At 43.2% G+C, this 24,186-nt stretch overlaps 1 protein-coding gene across 1 annotated transcript; it reads right to left on the reverse strand.

The window, feature by feature from the left end:
* Positions 1 to 136: 136 nt before the first annotated feature.
* entpd5a (ectonucleoside triphosphate diphosphohydrolase 5a) lies at positions 137 to 9,795 on the reverse strand. The gene is made up of 13 exons (XM_038967322.1): positions 9,537 to 9,795; positions 8,983 to 9,062; positions 8,528 to 8,671; positions 8,078 to 8,153; positions 7,444 to 7,479; positions 4,001 to 4,089; positions 3,823 to 3,902; positions 2,970 to 3,031; positions 2,680 to 2,781; positions 1,748 to 1,891; positions 1,472 to 1,528; positions 322 to 437; positions 137 to 220 (listed from the first exon to the last, which is right to left on the reverse strand). Exons 1-13 carry the CDS (start codon positions 9,793 to 9,795, stop codon positions 137 to 139), a joined length of 1,329 nt encoding a protein of 442 aa, XP_038823250.1.
* Between the last annotated feature and the right edge of the window lie 14,391 nt (positions 9,796 to 24,186).

Raw genomic sequence — 24,186 nt, forward strand, 5'->3', positions numbered from 1 at the left:
GGGAGGGGTAGGCTGGAGGAGCGTGGCAGTGATGCTGAGCAGGAGGGAGGGGCTAGTCAGGGGTCAGTGGCAGAGGAGATGCCCCAAGTAACAGGCTGTCCCTCTCAGTGCCTGCAGACAGTTAGGATAGCTGCCCTTAGTGGATGTTGAGGTTGTTAAAGTGATCAAATGTGGCTCCCAAGGCCCAACTTGTCTCAACGTTGTTCACCTTCTTGGCGAGCTGTGGAGCAGAACAAAAAACGATGTTTGTTAAGTTTTGACTTATTAACGTCTTGGTGCCTGTCCCCTACCTTTGTGCCCAGTGACCTGTTCCTGTCTCACCTGCAGCATTGTGTTGTCCTTGAAGCCAAAGCCCTCCTTCAACAGGCAGGTGATATATGTCATATCCATGCAGAGGAAGGGACTGATGGGACGGTACTTGGTCATCTTGTTGCACACTGAAAACAAATCAGGTAGGCACTACATTAACAACAAATCACAAAGGGCAGAGAGCACTGTGATAGAAATATTATGTATTCACCTTATTTGGTGGATATTTAACAAGTATTTACTTAACAGTAACATAGTTCTGTCCTGCTAATGCTGAGTTTTATGATGACAGCACGCGTGGGCATATTTTGAGACATCTTGTATCATGTCTCATGTGGGGTCAAGCAGCAGACAACCTCTAACCTGTACACCACATAATAGAAAGCTGGTCAACTTGTTTGGTTTATTTTGTTTGTTTAGCTGACTGAGAAAGGGGGTGTGAGAAGAGTCAAGTACTGAGGGTCTGCACATGTTGGTGATTCTGGGGATGGGTGGCAGAGCCAACAGACTAGCTGTACACAGTGTCTCTCTCTGGCTGTCAGGTACGAGAGAGAGAGCTCACAGCTGCCCAGGTCAACTGCCTGCCAACCTGCCCAACACCTGACGACCTGCCCAACGCCTGACGTGTTCATCAAGGCTATATGACTGTTTTCGCAATGCAAACAGACTTTACATAACACACCAACTCGTTCCTGCTAGCTGTAAATCTAGCACAGGCATTTATTGTGCCACGCGCTCTAACAGATTTACCCAGGCTATATGTCAATCTAACGTGCCAGAGCACTTTCCACATCAGATTACTGTAAATGTGTTAAGTAGCTAAATGTCAACGTGTATGTCAAATATCAACATATTTGTTTATGCTCTGAGAATAGTTATCAATCAGACATTTCATCTGATGGTCCTTGGTTATATTGGAAATGTTCCAGGTTAGGTTACAGTAGTGCCAAGATGTTTGGGCACAAACAAGGTTGAGTGTTTGTGTGAGGTAGAACAGCGTGTATTTCTACAGCAGGATTTTGTGGTGAGGAACTGATGTTTGGTAAGGCCCGTCAGATTGTTGAGTCTAACATGCAAATAAGCACCAATATTTCTTGTTTGTACACTGTGTACTGCATAAATATAGTCAACATGTTTCTGAGGGGAAAAGCCTAGCACTCACCTTCTTTGGCTCTCTTCTTGAAATCCCTGACTTCTACCATGCCACCGCGACTGCCATCTGGAAAACAAAACATTTATACTTATTCTCATCTGCAACAACAGCTGTCATTTCAGTTTTCCAAGCAAATCCTAAAAACTACAGTTAAATGTATATGAGAAGAAAATAACTAAACATTTTACTCATTTTTTTACTTTAATCCTTTCAAATCATTATGAGGTTTAACTGGATGCTTTCTGAATGGTGGTTTTGTATCTGTCCTGGTCTGTGTCTACTCACCGATGAGGCCTGACTCCACAGCTCTGTCGAAGTAGTAGGAGAAGGCATAGAAGATGCTGCTGCCCTTCACCTCAAACGGCTGGTGCACGATGCCTTTCACCACCCTCATCACCTCATAGTAACACAGCTTGTAACCTGCATAGCCTGGAGACACACACAGATAGATACTAATGATTATTTTGATGTTATCACAAACTCTACTGAATCTTCAAGGCAAGTATCATAAAAGTATAGAGTTACGTCAGCTTCATGACAACATAACACTCAAGTCAATTGTTAACAAGTCCGAATAATTTTAAATTGGCACCAACAATAAAAGGTTTATTTTTAAATGAGAGTAAAATAACTGAGTTTGCTGCATGCTTGTGGTGGAATGCACTGGGAGAACCCGGAGCCTCTTTATGAGATCAAAATGGGGTTGAGGCTATGGGCTCTCCAGGGCTCTACACTAGAAAAACCCCAAAAGGATACTTTCACAGCACCCTGGGATTGGTTTGTTGGTTACAACCGGGGAAACCAAGTGCTGACAAGACTAGCACACGCCTGTTGGGTTATCTATTTTTACCACATAATTGTAAGCGGTCAACATCAAGCCTCTCTTTACACAGAAAAAATTACAGCTCGGGGACTAACCCAGTATCTTTTGTCTACATGACCGTGGTATGGGAGTGTTGCATTATTTGCGGAGTTAACTCACAATTTTCCTCTCATTTAAAACACAAGGTTTGCTCTATTATAACTGTTTAAAGTCTGCATGCAGAGAGAAAGAATGACAAAACATGCATTCTGCACTGGCCAGTGGGAAAATGTTCTCAACTCAGACTGAACTAAACTCTAACATTGCGCTCTGAGACTGAATAATTTATTTCTAGTTTCGAGGATTATAAAAAAATGTAATATTATCGAAAGTGTATGTTTTATCTTGTGCTTACCGTCAGGAATTCCACTAACTTTGTAGGTGATTCCACCAAAAGTCCAGTCCTCTCTGAATTTCTTGGGTAGACAGGAACTTGTGAAAACTTTCCAATCCAGACCTGAAAGAGTAAACCAGATTGGTTATTGCATTGTCCCCAACGAGGATGACAGTTAAATAGTGTGTCTGATTTATAGAAATCTAGTGTGTCTTGCAGCATTATACAAATGTATTTATCCAGCCTGAACAGATGACTGCAGTTGCCTAGCTTGAATAGCTAAGCAAATACTGTATGACAATTCAAATTACCATCAGCCCCCAAAGCCCCAAGAGTTGCCAATCGAGCCGCTACAAGTCCATTTCCAAGGTAGCTGAATGAGGACAGATATTCAGAATACATTCATGACAATGCCAAGGTATTGTGAGTATGCTATTTTCATTGCATGCCATGATATACAATGAGTACACAAAACATTAAGAACATGTGCTCTTTCCATGACGTAGGTGATTCCAGGTGAAAGCTATGATCCCTTATTGATGTCACTTGTTAAATCCACTTCAATCAGTGTAGATGAAGGGGAGGAGACAGGTTAAATAAGGATTTTTAAGCTTTGAGACATTTGAGGCACGGATTGTGTATGTGTGCCATTAAGAGGGTGAATGGTCAAGACAAAATATTTAAGTGCCTTTGAACGGGGTATGGTAGTAGGTGCCAAGCGCAACGGTGTGTCAAGAACCGCAACGTTGCTGGGTTTTTCACTCTCAACAGTTTCCTGTGTGTATCAAGAATGGTCCACCCAAATGGCATCCAGCCAACTTGACACAACAGTGTCAACATGTTGGAGTCAACATGGGCCAGCATCCCTGTGGAACGCTTGACACCTTGTAGAGTCCATGCTCCAACAAATTAGGGCTGTTCTGGGAGCAAAAGGAAAATGTACAACTTGTAGTGTGTTGAGTTTTAAAAAGGCTTCTGAAGTTTGTAATTTCCACTTTGAAATTTCCAACTTGATTTTCCTTTACGAAAAATGTATCAACCCCTACAAATATTTCCATGAATTATAATCCACATAATAATTCACATTTCCTGTTACAGCATGATTAATTTCCTACAAAATGAAGATCTGTACTATAAATGCTGCACCAATGCTTGTTTACTCACCTGTGAGTATAGAGTTGTAGAGTGTGGTTGAACATGTTGATGTTGGCAATGTAACTGGCTGGGGCAGTGAAAACTGTTTTCTATGGGTACAGAGAGAGGGGTTGAGTAATGTCTAATTAAATAGCAATGGTTATCTAAATCTTCATAAAACATCAGTGGAGTTCAGTTTAACATTTACCTTTGATTTTGGAAGGAAAGTGATCTGGGTAGATCCTCCACCCAAGTCCAGGATCCCCACTGTCTTCCTGGTTTTGGCATACAAGTGACCTAAAGCAAACAGATGGAAAGTCAAACACACAGAATTGGAAATAGAAAACTATAGACAGGATGCTATTCATCATCAACATTATAAACAGAAAGTAGAACATACAGGTACTGTACATTGACCACATACTGCATTTAGAATTCATTCATTTTCCAACCACCCGCTTGAGACAAAGACAGGCATTCTAATAGATACAGTTAAAGTCAGAGGTTTACATACACCTTAGCCAAATACATTTAAACTCAGTTTTCCACAATTCCTGACATTTAATCCTAGTAAAAATTCCCTGTCTTAGGTCAGTTAGGATCACCCCTTTATTTTAAGAATGTGAATAATAGTAGAGAGAATGATTTATTTCAGCTTTTATTTCTTTCATCACATTCCCAGTGGATCAGAAGTTTACATACACTCAATTAGTATTTGGTAGCATTGCCTTTAAATTGTTTAACTTGGGTCAAACGTTTCGGTTAGCCTTCCACAAGCTTCCCACAATAAGTTGGGTGAATTTTGGCCCATTCCTCCTGACAGAGCTGGTGGAACTGAGTCAGGTTTGTAGGCCTCCTTGCTCGCAAACGCGTTTTCAGTTCTGCCCACAAATATTCTATGGGATTGAGGTAAGGGCTTTGTGATGACCACTCCAATACCTTGACTTTGTTGTCCTTAAGCCATTTTGCCTTAAGCCATTGTCCATTTGGAAGACCCATTTGCGACCAAGCTTTAACTTCCAGACTAATGTCTTGAGATGTTGCTTCAATATATCCACATAATTTTCCTCCCTCATGATGCCATCTATTTGGTGAAGTGCACCAGACCCTCCTGCAGCAAAGCACCCCCACAACATGATGCTGCCACCCCCGTGCTTCACGGTTGGGATGGTGTTCTTCAGCTTGCAAGCATCCCCATTTTTCCTCTAAACATAACGATGATCATTATGGCAAAACAGTTCTATTTTTGTTTCATCAGACCAGAGGACATTTCTCCAAAAAAGTCGGCCTTTCAGGTTATGTCGATATAGGACTCGTCTTACTGTGGATATAGATAGTTTTGTACCTTGTACAAGGTCCTTTGCTGTTGTTCTGGGATTGATTTGCACTTTTCGCACCAAAGTACGTTCATCTCTAGGGGACAGAACGCGTCTCCTTCCTGGTATGATGGCTGCGTGGTCCCATGGTGTTTATACTTGCGTCCTATTGTTTGTACAGATGAACATGGTACCTTCAGGCATTTGGAAATTGCTCCCAAGGATGAACCATACTTGTGGAGGTCTACAATGTTTTTTCTGAGGTCTTGGCTGATTTCTTTTGATTTTCCTACGATGTCAAGCAAAGAGGCACTGAGTTTGAAGGTAGGCCTTGAAATACATCCACAGGTACACCTCCAATTGACTCAAATGATGTCAATTAGCCCAACAGAAGCTTCTAAAGCCATGACATCATTTTCTGGAATTTTCCAAGCTGTTTAAAGGCACAGTCAACTTAGTGTTGTAATGTAAACGTCTGACCCACTGGAATTGTGATACAGTGAATTATAAGTGAAATAATCTGTCTGTAAAAAATTGTTGGAAACATTACTTGTGTCATGCACAAAGTAGATGTCCTAACCGACCTGGAAAAACTATAGTTTGTTAACAAGAAATGTGTGGAGTGGTTGAAAAACTAGTTTTAATGACTCCAACCTAAGTATATGTAAACTTCCGACTTCAACTGTATACAGTACCAGTCAAAAGTTTGGACACACCTACTCATTCAAGGGTTTTTCTTTATTTTTATGATTTTCTACATTGTAGAAAAATAGTGAACACATGAAAACTATGAAATAACACATATGGAATCACGTAGTAACCAAAAAAGTGTTAATAAAAATATTTTTATATTTGAGATTCTTCAACGTAGCCACCTTTTGCCTTGACAGCTTTGCGCACTCTTGGCATTCTCTCAACCAACATCACCTGGAATGCTTTTCCAACAGTCTTGTAGGAGTATGCTGAGCACTTGTTGGCTGCTTTTCCTTCCCTCTGCAGTCCAACTCATCCCAAACCATCTCAATTGAGTTAAAGTCGGGTGATTGTGGAGGCCAGGTCATCTGATGCAGCACTCCATCGCTCTCCTTCTTGATCAAATAGTCCTTACACAGCCTGGAGGTGTGTTGGGTCATTGTCCTGTTGAAAAACAAATTATAGTCCCACTAAGCGCAAACCAGATGGGATGGCGTATCGCTGCAGAATGCTGTGGTAGCCATGATGGTTAAGTGTGCCTTGAATTCTAAATAAATAAAGACAGTGTCACCAGCAACGAACCCCCACACCATCACACCTCCTCCTCCATGCTTCATGGTGGGAACGACACATGCGGAGATCATCCGTTCACCTACTCTGTGTCTCACAAAGACATGACGGTTGGAACCAAAAATCTCAAATTTGGACTCATCAGACCAAAAGACAGATTTACACTGGTCTAATGTCCATTGCTCGTGTTTCTTGGCCCCAGCAAGTCTGTTCTTCTTGTTGGTGTCCTTTAGTAGTGGTTTCTTTGCAGCAATTCGACCATGAAGGCCTGATTCACGCAGTCACCTCTGAACAGTTGATGTTTAGATGTGTCTGTTACTTGAACTCTGTGAAAGATGTATTTGGGCTGCAATTTCTGACACTGGAAACTCTAATGAACTTATCCTCTGCAGCAGAGGTAACTCTGAGTCTTCCTTTCCTGTGGCGGTCCTCATAAGCGCAAGTTTCATTATAGCGCTTGATGGTTTTTGTGACTGCAAACTTTCAAAGTTCTTGAAATTTTCCGCATTGACTGACCATGTCTTAAAGTAATGATGTACTGTCGTTTCTCTTTGCTTATTTGAGCTGGTCTTGCCATAATATGGACTTGGTCTTTTCCCAAATAGTGCTATCTTCTGTATACCATCCCTACCTTGTCACAACACAACTGATTGGCTCAAACGCATTAAGAAGGAAAGAAATTCCACAAATTTACTTTTAACAAGGCACACCTGTTAATTAAAATGCATTTCAGGTGACTACCTCATGAAGCTGGTTGAGAGAATGCCAAGAGTGTGCAAAGCTGTCATCAAGACAAAGGCTGGCTACCTTGAAGAATCTAAAATATATTTAGATTTCTTTAACACGGCGGCTATCATTTTGGGCATAGGATAGGTTTTAAAATAAATGTTACACTAACTCTGTGTAAAAAGTGAGGGAATTTTGCATCCCACCGTGACCAGATGGTGGCCAACATTCAAGACAGTCAGACAGGAGACTTTCACTGCTCTGCAACTGTGTACAGTGTTTAAACCTCAGAAATGACCCCCCTGACCATTAACACCACCTTAACAAAACATGAGCAATGTCTTACCTGTCAAAAAGTTCACTGTTACCCAGGCCAGGACTCCTACAAGAGAGAGTAGATGGAGAGTGTATGAGTAAAACACTCGAGCCAAATCATACGCAATTGTTGCCTTTGTAATCGTGTTGTTGGAAGTTACTGATACATATTGCCATTTGAACACATGCAGTTCAGAGACTGTCAGTTAAGATATTGGAGGTTATACTAGTTTTCATTCATTTAGCAGCTGTTACATTAGCAATATTTGTCTGACATGGATAGACCAACCCAGGGCATTACTACTGTCTCAGAGCTCATGTTATGGCTCTCATAAAGTGAGGCTAATGAATTGCACATCTGATGAAACAGGAGTTGGTGCGGGTGTCTTAATGAGTGATGTGGAGGATCACTTAATATTGAGTGTGGGAAGGACAACCCAGACAAGGTTATTTAATTGCTCTATGAGGTAGCGATAGAGCTCTTATAAACACATGTTACGAGGACAGTGTTGGGAGATACCAACCACCTGGTTTGACAATACTGCAGCGTTTAGCTAATCTAAGCAATTTCTACAGTTTTCCTCTTTACCAACATACCCACAATACCACAGTACCATAAAAGAAAATGAAAGACAAATGTTTGTGGCACCAACAAAGTGACATACCTTCATTTGTTCCATTCATTATGGAGACACTGTTGTTCGGTACAAAGAAGGGGGACTCGTCAAAGACTTCCCGAACCTACGGAGACAATTTATGATGACAGTGCATATTAATAAAGATCATGCTGAATAAAGACAATAAGAAAATAAAAATAGATACTTATCTCAAGACTCAGGAATTGTTATGAGGCACATTTGTCTGAGAATGACGGAATGCAAAACCACAAGCATGGCTAGAGTAGCCGCACTAATTTAATAATTCAAATGACATATTCCACTACTCCAGACCCCAAAACAGCAGTTTTTTGCACAGTGATTGCCACCTCGAAGTGGGTAGACTTTCCCCCACAGTTTTTCAAGAACACTTGTAAGCACTTAGCAGTTTCATGTCCCGATCCTTGGCAGGACGGGTCATCCCTGTGCCAAACTGAGGGGAGAGAAAACGTGCCTCACCTCATCCAGCAGAGCATTAGCCTTCTCCTCGGGCAGGAGGCGGAGCCCGGCTGTGGCTTTCAGGACCACCGGGGTCTGCTTCCACTCATCCTCTGGCACCGTCTTCTTGGCCACCTTCAGCAGTGCTCTGATCGTGTTCCCACCCTGAATGGGATAAAAGGCATTAACAGATGAGCAGGGTCTCCACTGGAACACTCTCAAATCACAGCCGTGACCAAAAGGGCTGACATAGATATTTCAACAGTGAATGAAGTATATACCGGCATTAACGTATTCAGTTGATTAAAGGGTTGATATGTTTGTCCACATAGGACTTCACATCGTCTGGTTTTTAAGATGTAGATCCCAAGACGATAAAGATCAGACTTAGTGACAGCTTCAGCAGAATCAGTTCATGTAATTACATGGTCTACATCGCAAAGCCTAAATGAGAAAATGATAGACATGATACATACCTCTTCAGGCTTATCTTTATAGGCAGACAGACCAGGCTTCACCGCATGATACATCTCATTGTCCAGAACTGGCAGCTCAACTAAAAAGACAAAAAGTAGATGGGGAGAATGCATTCAATTTTCAAACAAGATATAAATATATGAAATGTGTGAAATAACAGAACTCTTCTGCATTAATGTGTGCTTTGAAATTTGCTTTGTTGCCTCAATCACTCCATTGCTAGGCTTTACAATCACTGATGTTTAAAGTAAAGTAAATACAAAAACAGCATATCAAAGTCCATTATTAGAGATTCGTTTTTAGGGATTTCGGCCACACTAACAGATGATTAAAACTACAACTCAGCTGCCTCTTGGTTCGGTCTTGCCCATGATTGCTCTCTCCCCATGCTGACGGCACATGTTCGTCTTTACACCACAGAGCGAATGACCCAACAGCAAACATATACTCTCTGGGAGACAGCTGAATGTAAACCCCTATTGGCTCCTGGGACTAAGCTAAGGCTGAGAGATACTGAATGAGATACACAGAAAAAGAGAGAGAAAACACTCACCTGGGTCTTTCTGGATAAATGTGTAGATGTGGATCCGGGTGCCTGTGCTCCCAGCATCGAACATGATCCCATAGAAAGTGCGGCTGAGGTTGACAGGATGGGAGACCTCAAGCAAGACCTCAGGCAAGACTTTGGGCACGACTTCGAGCAGGAGGTTTTCGGGCAGGAGGTTTTCCATGTTAGCAGAGTGTTCGTGGTGGACTGTCTGGCGGGGATGGTAGGTTGCCTCCGCTTGGAAGTTCCAAGCCAGAACCGACATGGACATTACTGTCAGGAGAAGCATCTGAAGAGCCATCTTTTTTTTTTACACCCAAAGAAACACTGATGCTTTTGTAAAATCTATAACACTTTCCTCTATGGATATACAGTAAGAGTCAAACTGTGCCTTATTCAAGATAGTCTTCTTCAGAGGAGCAGCACAAAATGCAGTGGCAGCAGCTTGCAGAGGTGATGAGAGACAACCGGAGAGGCAGAGACAGTGTGGGTAGCAATGCACATTCAGGACTGTCTGGTCATCTGTTAACAGTATATAAAGACATAATGTCTTGGCGCTGGGCCACACCATGACAGGTCATCCACCAATCCTGTTGCGTTCCATCTAGGTTCCTTCAAGAGTCCCCCTTCTGAAAGAGCTGGATACTGACTATCTGCTTACCAGCAGCAATTATTTTTCTCTCTCTTCATCTTTCGTGGGCAAACTGGAGCCAAAAATCCCCCTAAGTGAAGAAAGAGGATATATCAAGACATCAAAATGACTGGCTTGTAGAAATTTGAAGCAATTGTCTTAAAATACATTTTAAAATACATTTTACATTTTATTGGTGTATTTAATTAAGACTTACAGGCAAGCTTGTCGATTACTACAGTTCCTTCCCTGCACAAGTAGCCTATTACTCATATTCGTCTTAATTTCTTGTATTGCCCGTCTTGACTTGGGCTGTCAGGTAGTAGGTAGTAACCTGACAGCCCAAGGCAAGACAGGCAATACACCTTTCTCTGGATATGTACAAGTCATTTTTTGTGTGTATCACATTCCGAACCAATAATGACATGTGTGAAAATTACCACATAAAAACATATGCTGCAGACCTTTAAACCCAACCAACCTTTCACAAGAGATGTGCTGATGCAACTTGCACTCCAACTGGCATAAATGCTGAAAGAAGGAAAGCAATAATCTCACTCCCACTCATCCCTGTGCTAACCACAAGCTTTCCTAGGAAAGAATATTTAAAGGCACGTTTCACAGGCGAAACCATGAAAAGCATGAGTAGCTGTTTTCAGTTTTAGCTGGGTGGTTGGCAAGGTGTCTTTAACCAGTCTATCAGCAAAAATATTCTAATGTACTGTAATGTTCAGAGTTTCTGGTTTCTAGGAGGGAGGGAGGCAATAACAATGTACTTCTGCAGCTCAGCAAAGAGGCCCTGCTAACTCAGAGACCTCATATGAACTTAGCTTTGCACCAGAGTGGGATTTCCTTCACTCAGTCCCCATGAGAAGCTGCAGCAACAGTAAACAAAGACAGGGCTGAAACAGGTAGAATTTGTATATTTCTAGAGACTGCAGACTTGCTGAACTGGTATCACCCAACTCTGCTCCTGCTAACAGGTTCACCACACAGTCACACACAGGGTGAGTGAAGCACACACTGTGGTGGCATGTGTCACCCAGCTCAGCTGAGGGGGTGTGATTAAGCCGGAATGGGGGCGGCCAGCGGTCCTGCAGCAGGACTTGAGAAGGGCAGAGAGAAGGTCCACAGAGAGGGCATGAGGAAAGGATGGGGCTTAGCACTAGCATGCCATTCCAATCCCAGGACACTCCGCTGCGCAGCGCACTGTTCTAACACTGTAATTTGGACTAAAAATATTGCACTTTCTTTCCTCCTTCCTTTTTGTCTAAATACTGTGGCTACTTTTTTCCAATCCTGTGGTTCACCATTATGGTCCATTTCCCCTATCAAAGCATGCATGTGCAGGACCTCTCATTGACTTTGTGTCAATTTAAAGGTCCAATGCAGCCGTTTTATCTCAATATTAAATCATTTCTGTGTAACAATTAAGTACCTTACTGTGATCATTTTTGACAATTTTAACTGAAAACAAACAAAATAGCTTCTTAGCAAAGAAAAAAAATTCAGTGGGGGAGGGAAAAACGGAACATTTGCTGTTATTGGCAGAGGTTTGGAACTCTTTATTGGTTTATTAACTCATTCACCGCATGGTGATGTCACTATGGAAGGCCAAAACTCCATCCCACTAAAACAGGCTGAAATTTCAGGCAGTCTTTTCAAAACAGCTACACTAAAAGGGCATCATAATTTTCACAATTTCACAGTATTATTCCAGTGTGTGGAAATATATACATTACCAGTCAAAAGTTTGGACAAAACCTACTCATTCAAGGGTTTTTCTATTTTGACAATTTTTTACATTGTAGAATATTAGTGAAGACATCAAAACTATGAAATAGCACATATGGAATCATGTAGTAACCAAAAAAGTGTTAAACAAATCAAAACAGATTTTAGATTCTTCAAAGTAGCCACCCTTTGCCTTGATGACAGCTTTGCACACTCTTGGCATTCTCTCAACCAGCTTCATGATGTAGTCACCTGGAATGCATTTCAATTAACAGGAGTGCCTTGTTAAAAGTGAATTTGTGTGAATTTCTTTCCTTCTTAATGTGTTTGAGACAAATCAGTTATGTTGTGACAACTTGCAGACATGTTTACGTGCTGCTGTGCGTTTTGTTGCCAACCTTACTTAGCTACCTGACAACTTTACGGTTTTTACTTTTTAATTACCGTTTATATTTTTAGTTTTTCCCTCACTCAACTTTTTTTCATTCAACTTTTTCACTCCGGACGTTTTATCTGGACATGGTTCATCAGGACTTCCAACAGCCGAAGCTAAGTAGTAACATTAACATGATGCCTTCTAATTGCAGTCGCTGTACTCATAATATACAGGAGAACGATCGCCTTACGGCGAGGATAGCTGTGCTGCAAGCCCAGCTTCAGACGCAATCGTTAGGCAAGGGTAAATTCAGTGTAGGAAAGGATGAAACAGCGTCTGTGCCACCAGTAAGTACAGATAGTAACATTAGTATAAATCCCCTCGCACGGTCCCCGCAGCCGGACAACTTTCTCATGGCTTCTGGAGGGAAATGCTGTAGGATTGCTCAACCGGTGTCGCTCATTCAGCCGACAGAAACTTTCAACCGGTTCTCCCCATTGAGCAGCGAGTCGGAGTCAGAGGACGAGCCTTCTCTGGTCTCTACTCCTCCCGTTACGGGGTCTGAGACGCCGAAGGCTCCCACCATTAGCTCTCACAAATTGAAAACCCTAGTCATTGGCAACTCCATTACCCGCAGTATTAGACTTAAAACGAATCATCCAGCGATCATACACTGTTTACCAGGGGGCAGGGCTACCAACGTTAAGGCTAATCTGAAGATGGTGCTGGCTAAAAAGCTAAAACTGGCGAGTGTAGAGAGTATAGAGATATTGTTATCCACGTAGGCACCAACGATGTTAGGATGAAACAGTCAGAGGTCACCAAGCGCAACATAGCTTCAGCGTGTAAATCAGCTAGAAACATGTGTCGGCATCGAGTAATTGTCTCTGGCCCCCTCCCAGTTAGGGGGAGTGATGAGCTCTACAGCAGAGTCTCACAACTCAATCGCTGGTTGAAAACTGTTTTCTGCCCCTACCAAAAGATAGAATTTGTAGATAATTGGCCCTCCTGGGACTCACCCACAAACAGGACCAAGCCTGGCCTGTTGAGGAGTGACGGACTCCATCCTAGCTGGAGGGGTGATCTCATCTTATCTAGGAACATAGACAGGGCTCTAAGTCCCCTAGCTCCACAATGAAATAGGGTGCAGGCCAGGGGTCTGCCACTAGCACAGTCAGTGTAGTCAGCTCAGCTATCCCCATTGAGACCGTGTCTGTGCCTCGACCTAGGTTGGGCAAAACTAAACATGGCGGTGTTAGCCTTAGCAATCTCACTAGAATAAAGACCTCCTCCATTCCTGCCATTATTGAAAGAGATCGTGATACCTCACATCTCAAAATAGGGCTACTTAATGTTAGATCCCTCACTTCAAAGGCAGTTATAGTCAATGAACTAATCACTGATCATAATCTTGATGTGATTGGCCTGACTGAAACATGGCTTAAGCCTGATGAATTTACTGTGTTAAATGAGGCCTCACCTCCTGGTTACACTAGTGACCATATCCCCCGTGCATCCCGCAAAGGCGGAGGTGTTGCTAACATTTACGATAGCAAATTTCAATTTACAACAAAAAAAAAGACGTTTTTATCTTTTGAGCTTCTAGTCATGAAATCAATGCAGCCTACTCAATCACTTTTTATAGCTACTGTTTACAGGCCTCCTGGGCCATATACAGCGTTCCTCACTGAGTTCCCTGAATTCGTATTGGACCTTGTAGTCATAGCAGATAATATTCAAATTTTTGGTGACTTTAATATTCACATGGAAAAGTCCACAGACCCAATGCAAAAGGCTTTCGGAGCCATCATCGACTCAGTGGGTTTCGTCCAACATGTCTCTGGACCTACTCACTGCCACAGTCATACTCTGGACCTAGTTTTGTCCCATGGAATAAATGTTGTGGATCTTAATGTTTTTCCTCATAACCCTGGACTATCGGACCACCATTTTATTACATTTGCAATCGCAACAAATAATTTGCTCAGACCTCAACCAAGGAGCATCAAAAGTTGTGCTATAAATTCTCAGACAACCCAAAGATTCCTTGATAACCTTCCAGACTCCCTCTGCCTACCCAAGGACGTCAGAGGACAAAAATCAGTTAACCACCTAACTGAGGAACTCAATTTAACCTTGCGCAATACCCTAGATGCAGTTGCACCCCTAAAAACTAAAAACATTTGTCATAAGAAACTAGCTCCCTGGTATACAGAAAATACCCGAGCTCTGAAGCAAGCGTCCAGAAAATTGGATCGGAAATGGCGCCACACTAAACTGGAAGTCTTCCGACTAGCTTGGAAAGACAGTACTGTGCAGTATCGAAGAGCCCTCACTGCTGCTCGATCATCCTATTTTCCAACTTAATTGAGGAAAATAAGAACAATCCTACATTTATTTTTGATACTGTCGCAAAGCTAACTAAAAAGCAGCATTCCCCAACAGAGGATGGCTTTCACTTCAGCAGTAATAAATTCTTTCAGGAAAAGATCATGATCATTAGAAAGCAAATTATGTACTCCTCTTTAAATCTGCATATTCCTGAGTCTGCACAACTCTGCCAGGACCTAGGATCAAGGGAGACACTCAAGTGTTTTAGTACTAAATCTCTTAACACAGTGATGAAAATAATCATGGCCTCTAAACCTTCAAGCTGCATACTGGACCCTATTCCAACTAAACTACTGAAAGAGCTGCTTCCTGTGTTTGGCCCTCCTATGTTGAACATAATAAACGGCTCTCTATTCACCGGATGTGTACCAAACTCACTAAAAGTGGCAGTAATAAAGCCTCTCTTGAAAAAGCCAAACCTTGACCCAGAAAATATAAAAAACTATCGGCCTATATCGAATCTTCCGTTCCTCTTTAAATTGTTTGTAAAAGCTGTTGCGCAGCAACTCACTGCCTTCCTGAAGACAAACAATGTATACGAAATGCTTCTGTCTGGTTTTAGACCCCATCATAGCACTGAGACTGCACTTGTGAAGGTGGTAAATGACCTTTTAATGGCGTCAGACCGAGGCTCTGCATCTGTCTTCGTGCTCCTAGACCTTAGTGCTGCTTTTGATACCATCGATCACCACATTCTTTTGGAGAGATTGGAAACCCAAATTGGTCTACATGGACAAGTTCTGGCCTGGTTTAGATCTTATCTGTCGGAAAGATATCAATTTGTCTCTGTGAATGGTTTGTCCTCTGACAAATCAACTGTAAATTTCGGTGTTCCTCAAGGTTCCGTTTTAGGGACCACTATTGTTTTCACTATATATTTTACCTCTTGGGGATGTCATTCGAAAACATAATGTTAACTTTCACTGCTACGCGGATGACACACAGCTGTACATTTCAATGAAACATGGTGAAGCCCCAAAATTGCCCTCGCTAGAAGCCTGTGTTTCAGACATAAGGAAGTGGATGGCTGCAAACTTTCTACTTTTAAACTCGGACAAAACAGAGATGTTTGTTCTAGGTCCCAAGAAACAAAGAGATCTTCTGTTGAATCTGACAATTAATCTTGATGGTTGTACAGTCGTCTCAAATAAAACTGTGAAGGACCTCGGCGTTACTCTGGACCCTGATCTCTCTTTTGACGAACATATCAAGACTGTTTCAAGGACAGCTTTTTTTCCATCTACGTAACATTGCAAAAATCAGAAACTTTCTGTCCAAAAATGATGCAGAAAAATGTATCCATGCTTTTATTACTTCTAGGTTAGAATTCTGCAATGCTCTACTTTCTGGCTACCCGGATAAAGCACTAAATAAACTTCAGTTAGTGCTAAATATGGCTGCTAGAATCCTGACTAGAAGCAAAAAAGTTGATCATATTTCTCCAGTGCTAGCCTCCCTACACTGGCTTCCTGTTAAGGCAAGGGCTGATTTCAAGGTTTTACTGCTAACCTACAAAGCATTACATGGGCTTGCTCCTACCTATCTTTCCGATTTGGTCCTGCCGTACATACCTACATGTATGCTACGGTCACAAGACGCAGGCCTCCTAATTGTCCCTAGAATTTCTAAGCAAACAGCTGGAGGCAGGGCTTTCTCCTATAGAGCTCCATTTTTATGGAATGGTCTGCCTACCCGTGTGAGAGACGCAGACTCGGTCTCAACCTTTAAGTCTTTACTGAAGACTCATCTCTTCAGTAGGTCATATGATTGAGTGTAGTCTGGCCCAGGAGTGTGAAGGTGAACAGAAAGGCTCTGGTGCAACGAACCGCCCTTGCTGTCTCTACCTGGCCGGTTCCCCTCTCTCCACTGGGATTCTCTGCCTCTAACCCTATTACAGGGGCTGAGTCACTGGCTTACTGGTGCTCTTCCATGCCGTCCCTAGGAGGGGTGCGTTACTTGAGTGGGTTGAGTCGCTGACGTGGTCTTCCTGTCTGGTTTGGCGCCACCCCTTGAGTTGTGCCGTGGCGGAGATCTTTGTGGGCTATACTCGGCCTTGTCTCAGGATGGTAAGTTGTTGGTTGAAGATATCCCTCTAGCGGTGTGGGGGCTGTGCTTTGGCAAAGTGGGTGGGGTTATATCCTGCCTGTTTGGCCCTGTCCGGGGGTATCATCGGATGGGGCCACAGTGTCTCCTGACCCCTCCTGTCTCAGCCTCCAGTATTTATGCTGCAGTATTTTTTTTAATTTTTATTTCACCTTTATTTAACCAGGTAGGCTAGTTGAGAACAAGTTCTCATTTACAACTGCGACCTGGCCAAGATAAAGCATAGCAGTGTGAACAGACAACACAGAGTTACACATGGAGTAAACAATAAACAAGTCAATAACACAGTAGGAAAAAAATTATATATAAAAAAAAAATGAGTCTATGTACATTGTGTGCAAAAGGCATGAGGAGGTAGGTAATAAATAGGCCATAGGAGCGAATAATTACGATTTAGCAGATTAACACTGGAGTGATAAATCAGATGATCATGTGCAAGTAGAGATACTGGTGTGCAAAAGAGCAGAAAAGTAAATAAATAAAAACAGTAAGGGGTTGAGGTAGGTAAATCGGGTGAGCTGTTTACAGATGGACTATGTACAGCTGCAGCGATTGGTTAGCTGCTCAGATAGCTGATGTTTAAAGTTGGTGAGGGAAATAAAAGTCTCCAACTTCAGCGATTTTTGCAATTCGTTCCAGTCACAGGCAGCAGAGAACTGGAAGGAAAGGCGGCCAAATGAGGTGTTGGCTTTTGGGATGATCAGTGAGATATACCTGCTGGAGCGCGTGCTACGGGTGGGTGTTGTTATCGTGACCAGTGAACTGAGATAAGGTGGAGCTTTACCTAGCATGGACTTATAGATGACCTGGAGCCAGTGGGTCTGGCGACGAATATGTAGCGAGGGCCAGCCGACTAGAGCATACAGGTCGCAGTGGTGGGTGGTATAAGGTGTTTTAGTAACAAAACGGATGGCACTATGATAAACTGCATCTAGTTTGCTGAGTAGAGTATTGGAAGCTATTTTGTAGATGACATCGCCGAAGTCGAGGATCGGTAGGATAGTCAGTTTTACTAGGGTAAGTTTGGCGGCGTGAGTGAAGGAGGCTTTGTTGCGAAATAGAAAGCCGATTCTTGATTTGATTTTGGATTGGAGATGTTTAATATGAGTCTGGAAGGAGAGTTTACAGTCTAGCCAGACACCTAGGTATTTATAGATGTCCACATATTCTAGGTCGGAACCGTCCAGGGTGGTGATGCTAGTCGGGCGGGCGGGTGCAGGCAGCGAACGGTTGAAAAGCATGCATTTAGTTTTACTGGCATTTAAGAGCAGTTGGAGGCCACGGAAGGAGTGTTGTATGGCATTGAAGCTCGTTTGTAGGTTAGATAGCACAGTGTCCAAGGAAGGGCCAGAAGTATACAGAATGGTGTCGTCTGCATAGAGGTGGATCAGGGAATCGCCCGCAGCAAGAGCAACATCATTGATATATACAGAGAAAAGAGTCGGCCCGAGAATTGAACCCTGTGGTACCCCCATAGACTGCCAGAGGACCGGACAACATGCCCTCCGATTTGACACACTGAACTCTGTCTGAGAAGTAGTTGGTGAACCAGGCAAGGCAGTCATCAGAAAAACCGAGGCTACTGAGTCTGCCGATAAGAATATGGTGATTGACAGAGGCAAAAGCCTTGGCCAGGTCGATGAAGACGGCTGCACAGTACTGTCTTTTATCGATAGCGGTTATATCGTTTAGTACCTTGAGCGTGGCTGAGGTGCACCCGTGACCGGCTCGGAAACCGGATTGCACAGCGGAGAAGGTACGGTGGGATTCGAGATGGTCAGTGATCTGTTTATTAACTTGGCTTTCGAAGACCTTAGATAGGCAGGGCAGGATGGATATAGGTCTGTAACAGTTTGGGTCCAGGGTGTCTCCCCCTTTGAAGAGGGGGATGATCGCGGCAGCTTTCCAATCCTTGGGGATCTCAGACGATATGAAAGAGGTTGAACAGGCTGGTAATAGGGGTTGCGACAATGGCGGCGGATAGTTTCAGAAATAGAGGGTCTAGATTGTCAAGCCCAGCTGATTTGTATGGGTCCAGGTTTTGCAGCTCTTTCAGAACATCTGCTATCTGGATTTGGGTAAAGGAGAAGCTGGGGACGCTTGGGCGAGTAGCTGCGGGGGGGGGGGGCGGAGCTGTTGGCCGAGGTTGGAGTAGCCAGGTGGAGGCATGGCCAGCCGTTGAGAAATGCTTGTTGAAGTTTTTGATTATCATGGATTTATCGGTGGTGACCGTGTTACCTAGCCTCAGTCCAGTGGGCAGCTGGGAGGAGGTGCTCTTGTTCTCCATGGACTTTACAGTGTCCCAGAACTTTTTGGAGTTAGAGCTACAGGATGCAAATTTCTGCTTGAAAAAGCTAGCCTTTGCTTTCCTGACTGACTGTGTGTATTGGTTCCTGACTTCCCTGAAAAGTTGCATATCGCGGGGACTATTCGATGCTATTGCAGTCCGCCACAGGATGTTTTTGTGCTGGTCGAGGGAAGTCAGGTCTGGAGTGAACCAAGGGCTATATCTGTTCTTAGTTCTGCATTTTTTGAATGGGGCATGCTTATCTAAGATGGTGAGGAAGTTACTTTTAAAGAAGGACCAGGCATCCTCAACTGATGGGATGAGGTCAATATCCTTCCAGGATACCCGGGCCAGGTCAATTAGAAAGGCCTGCTCGCAGAAGTGTTTTAGGGAGCGTTTGACAGTGATGAGGGGTGGTCGTTTGACCGCGGACCCGTAGCGGATACAGGCAATGAGGCAGTGATCGCTGAGATCCTGATTGAAGACAGCAGAGGTGTATTTGGAGGGCAAGTTGGTCAGGATAATGTCTATGAGGGCGCCCATGTTTACGGATTTAGGGTTGTACCTGGAGGGTTCCTTGATGATTTGTGTGAGATTGAGGGCATCTAGCTTAGATTGTAGGACTGCCGGGGTGTTAAGCATATCCCAGTTTAGGTCACCTAACAGAACAAACTCTGAAGCTAGATGGGGGGCGATCAATTCACAAATGGTGTCCAGGGCACAGCTGGGAGATGAGGGGGGTCGGTAGCAGGCGGCAACAGTGAGAGACTTATTTCTGGAGAGATTCATTTTTAAAATTAGAAGTTCGAACTGTTTGGAAATGGACCTGGAAAGTATGACATTACTTTGCAGGCTATCTCTGCAGTAGATTGCAACTCCTCCCCCTTTGGCAGTTCTATCTTGGCGGAAAATGTTATAGTTGGGTATGGAATCTCAGAATTTTTGGTGGCCTTCCTAAGCCAGGATTCAGACACGGCAAGGACATCAGGGTTGGCAGAGTGTGCTAAAGCAGTGAGTAAAACAAACTTAGGGAAGAGGCTTCTGATGTTAACATGCATGAAACCAAGGCTTTTTCGATCACAGAAGTCAACAAATGAGGGTGCCTGGGGACATGCAGGGCCTGGGTTTACCTCCACATCACCCGAGGAACAGAGGAGGAGTAGGATGAGGGTGCGGCTAAAAACTATCAAAACTGGTCGCCTTGAGCGTTGGGGACAAAGAATAAAAGGAGCAGATTTCTGGGCGTGGTAGAATAGATTCAGGGCATAATGTGCAGACAGGGGTATGGTGGGGTGCGGGTACAACGGAGGTAAGCCCAGGCACCGGGTGATGATAAGAAAGATTGTATCTCTGGACATGCTGGTTATAATGGGTGAGGTCACCGCATGTGTGGGAGGTGGGACAAAGGAGGTGTCAGGGGTATGAAGAGTGGAACTAGGGGCTCAATTGTAAACTAAAACAATGATAACTAACCTGAACAACAGTATACAAGGCATATTGACATTTGAGAGAGACATACAGCGAGGCATAAAGTAATCGCAGGTATTGATTGGGAGAGCTAGCTAAGACAACAGGTGAGACAACAGCTAATCAGCTAACACAACAACAACAACAGGTAAAATGGCGATGACTACGCAGAGAGGGTCGGATTAACTACACCCAGAGCCTGAGTTCGCGGCTGGGGCCGACAGATTTTTTTTTTTTAAACAACAGAATGGAGTACCCTGATTAATGGACAGTCCAGCAGGCATCAGCTATGTAGCCAAGTGATCATAGTGTCCAGGGGGCAGCAGTAGATGGAACAGGGAAGCCGCGGAGTAGTCGCCACTACGCTAGCACGCGGGCGACACGGCGTTTAAAGTTAGTAGCCCGGGGCTAGTGGGAGCGTCTGCTCCGACGGAGGCCGGTTGAAGGCACAGCGGATGAAGTATTCGTCGGCAGACCAGTCGTGGTGGTGAGGCGGGGTGCCGTGTCGACAGAGGATCCAAGCCAGATGGCGAAAGAGGTATTGTAGAATTTAGTTTGCTAGCCGGGAGATGCGCCTGGCTCACGGCTAACTGGTGCTAGCTTCGTGGCAGGGAAGTTTACTTCTGACCTTCACAGCTAGCTAGTGGCAGTGGTCCAGGGATTACGGCAGGAAACCGGCGTTGTAGTGGAGAGACAGTCCAGTACTGGTAGATTGGCGAGTATATTCCAGGCTAAAAACAGGTTATTATCCAGGCTAAAAACAGGGCTGGTATCTGTGCAGAAGGTAAAAGCCGCTAGCAGTGGCTAACAATGACTAAATAGCTTGTAGCTAATTAGCTTCTGGTGGTTCTTGAATGTGTTCTAAAATTAAAAATAATAGCGATTCCGTATCACATTGGTTGAGGCAGGTTACCGGAAGGTATAATCGAATTAAAATGGAAAAGAGTGAAAATAAAATGGAAATATATACAAAAAAGAAGAAAAATACAAAAGTACACGAGAGGACGAACAAAAACACGTCTTCACTGCTACGCCGTCTTGAATCATGTGTCGGGGGGCTAGGGTCAGTAGTTTATGTGTCGGGGGGCTAGGGTCAGTCTGTTATATCTGGAGTATTTCTCCTGTCTTATCCGGTGTCCTGTGTGAATTTAAGTATGCTCTCTCTAATTCTCTCTTTCTTTCTTTCTCTCTCTCGGAGGACCTGAGCCCTAGGACCATGCCTCAGGACGACCTGGCATGATGACTCTTTGTTGTCCCCAGTCCACCTCGCCGTGCTGCTGCTCCAGTTTCAACTGTTCTGCCTGCGGCTATGGAACCCTGACCTGTTCACCGGACGTGCTACCTGTCCCAGACCTGCTGTTTTCAACTCTCTAGAGATAGCAGGAGCGGTAGAGATACTCTCAATGATCGGCTGTGAAAAGCCAACTGACATTTACTCCTGAGGTGCTGACTTGTTGCACCCTCGACAACTACTGTGATTATTATTATTTGACCATGCTGGTCATTTATGAACATTTTAACATCTTGGCCATGTTCTGTTATAATCTCCACCCGGCACAGCCAGAAGAGGACTGGCCACCCCTCATAGCCTGGTTCCTCTCTAGGTTTCTTCCTACGTTTTGGCCTTTCTAGGGAGTTTTTCCTAGCCACTGTGCTTCTACATCTGCATTGCTTGCTGTTTGGGGTTTTAGGCTGGGTTTCTGTACAGCACTTTAATATATCAGCTGATGTAAGAAGGGCTATATAAATACATTTGATTTGATAGCACTATTTGGTAAAAGACCAAGTCCATATTATGGCAAGAATAGCTTAAATAAGCAAAGTGAAACGACAGTCCATCATTACTTTAAGACATGAAGGTCAGTCAATCAGGAACATTTCAAGAACTTTGAAAGTTTCTTAAAAGTGCAGTCGCAAAAACAATCAAGTGCTATGATGAAACTAGCTCTCATGGGGACCGCCACAGGAAAGGAAGACCCAGAGTTACCTCTGCTGCAGAGGATAAGTTCATTAGAGTTAACTGCACCCCAAATAAATGCTTCACAGAGTTCAAGTAACAGACACATCTCAAATAAACTGTTCGGTGGAAATCTGTCCTTTGGTCTGATGAGTCCAAATTTGAGATTTTGGTGAATGGATGATCTCTGCATGTGTGGTTCCCACTGAGAAGTATGGAGGAAGTGTGATGTAGGGTGCTTTGCTGGTGATACTGTTGGGGATTTATTTAGAATTCAAGGCACACTTAACCAGCATGGCTACCACAGTATTCTGCAGCGATACAACATCCCATCTGGTTTGCACTTAGTGGGACTGTCATTTGTTTTCAAAAGGACAATGACCTAAACACACCTCCAGGCTGTGTAAGGGCTATTTGACCAAGAAGGAGTGATGGAGTTCTGCATCAGATGACCTGGCCTCCACAATCACCGGACCTCAACTCAATTGCAATGGTTTAGGATGAGTTGAACCGCAGAGCGAATGAAAAGCAGCCAACAAGTGCTCAGCATATTTGTGAACTCCTTTAAGACTGTTGGAAAAGCATTCCTCATGAAGCTGGTTGAGAGAATGCTAAGAGTGTGCAAAGCTCTCATCAAGGCAAAGGGTGGCTACCTTGAAGAATCTAAAATCTATTTTGATTTGTTGAACACTTTTTTGGTTACTACATGATTCCATGTGTTATTTCATAGTTTTGATGTCTTCACTATTATTCTACAATGTAGAAAATCGTTAAAAAAAATATGAAAAACCCTTGAATGAGTAGGTGTCAACTTTTGACTGATACTGCATATAAAACACAGGAAAATCACATTGACAGACATCTGACAACAGCAAAGCTATATGAGCCAATTTAACAGGTTGCTGGCTGCTCACACTCAAAAAACACAAGGTGTCACATTAGAGTTACTAACTCCAGTCCTTACGAAAGCCATGACGTTGTGTCTGCTTTTCCCCCATGCTGCCATCTCCAAGGTCCTTCGTGAGAAGAAGAATCGTGCCCTGACAAAGACAAATGTATTCTACCGCATAATTAAGTTTGGCGTTCAGACATACAACTTACAGCAAGTACTACTGTAGAAAATTATGTATTTGGATCATGTGCAGTGTTTTGATTGATTTGTCCCTTGGAATCTTACTACTAGTCCCTATTGTGTCAAAACTTGCCAAACCTTCATGATCAGATTACAATGATTTTAGAGGAGAGCCATGGTCTGACAATTTCTGAGCTGAGCTGTAAACTGTGAAACTAGACAAACTACATTGTTCAGTGGTCATGGTTGAATACTATGATAAAAGTATGTTTAGTTTGAAAATAGTTTAGATCTTTGTAAAGCAAGGTAATTGCTTATTGTACACAACCATGCTTTGTTTCAGAATATGTTGGCTAGTTGGTAAATAATATGTATATATATATATATATATATATATATATATAAAAGGTTGTGTTAGTCTATAGGGCTTTACGGAGGGAGGCATAGACCTATAGAAATTAGGTGGCAGTAAGACACAGCAAATACTAGTCAAAGGTCCAAAAAGAAATCCTCAGTGGTATCTTAAATACAACTTTTGATGTTTTGTTGCATCTTAACCAAAAGCTTTAAAGCATGAGAGGTGACCCAAGCTTTGTTATCCAAGGCTTGCAATCTATTATTAATATGCTGCAATGTTA

This window comes from Salvelinus namaycush, chromosome 28 (assembly GCF_016432855.1).
Source record: "Salvelinus namaycush isolate Seneca chromosome 28, SaNama_1.0, whole genome shotgun sequence".
NCBI classification, from domain to species: Eukaryota; Metazoa; Chordata; class Actinopteri; order Salmoniformes; family Salmonidae; genus Salvelinus; species Salvelinus namaycush.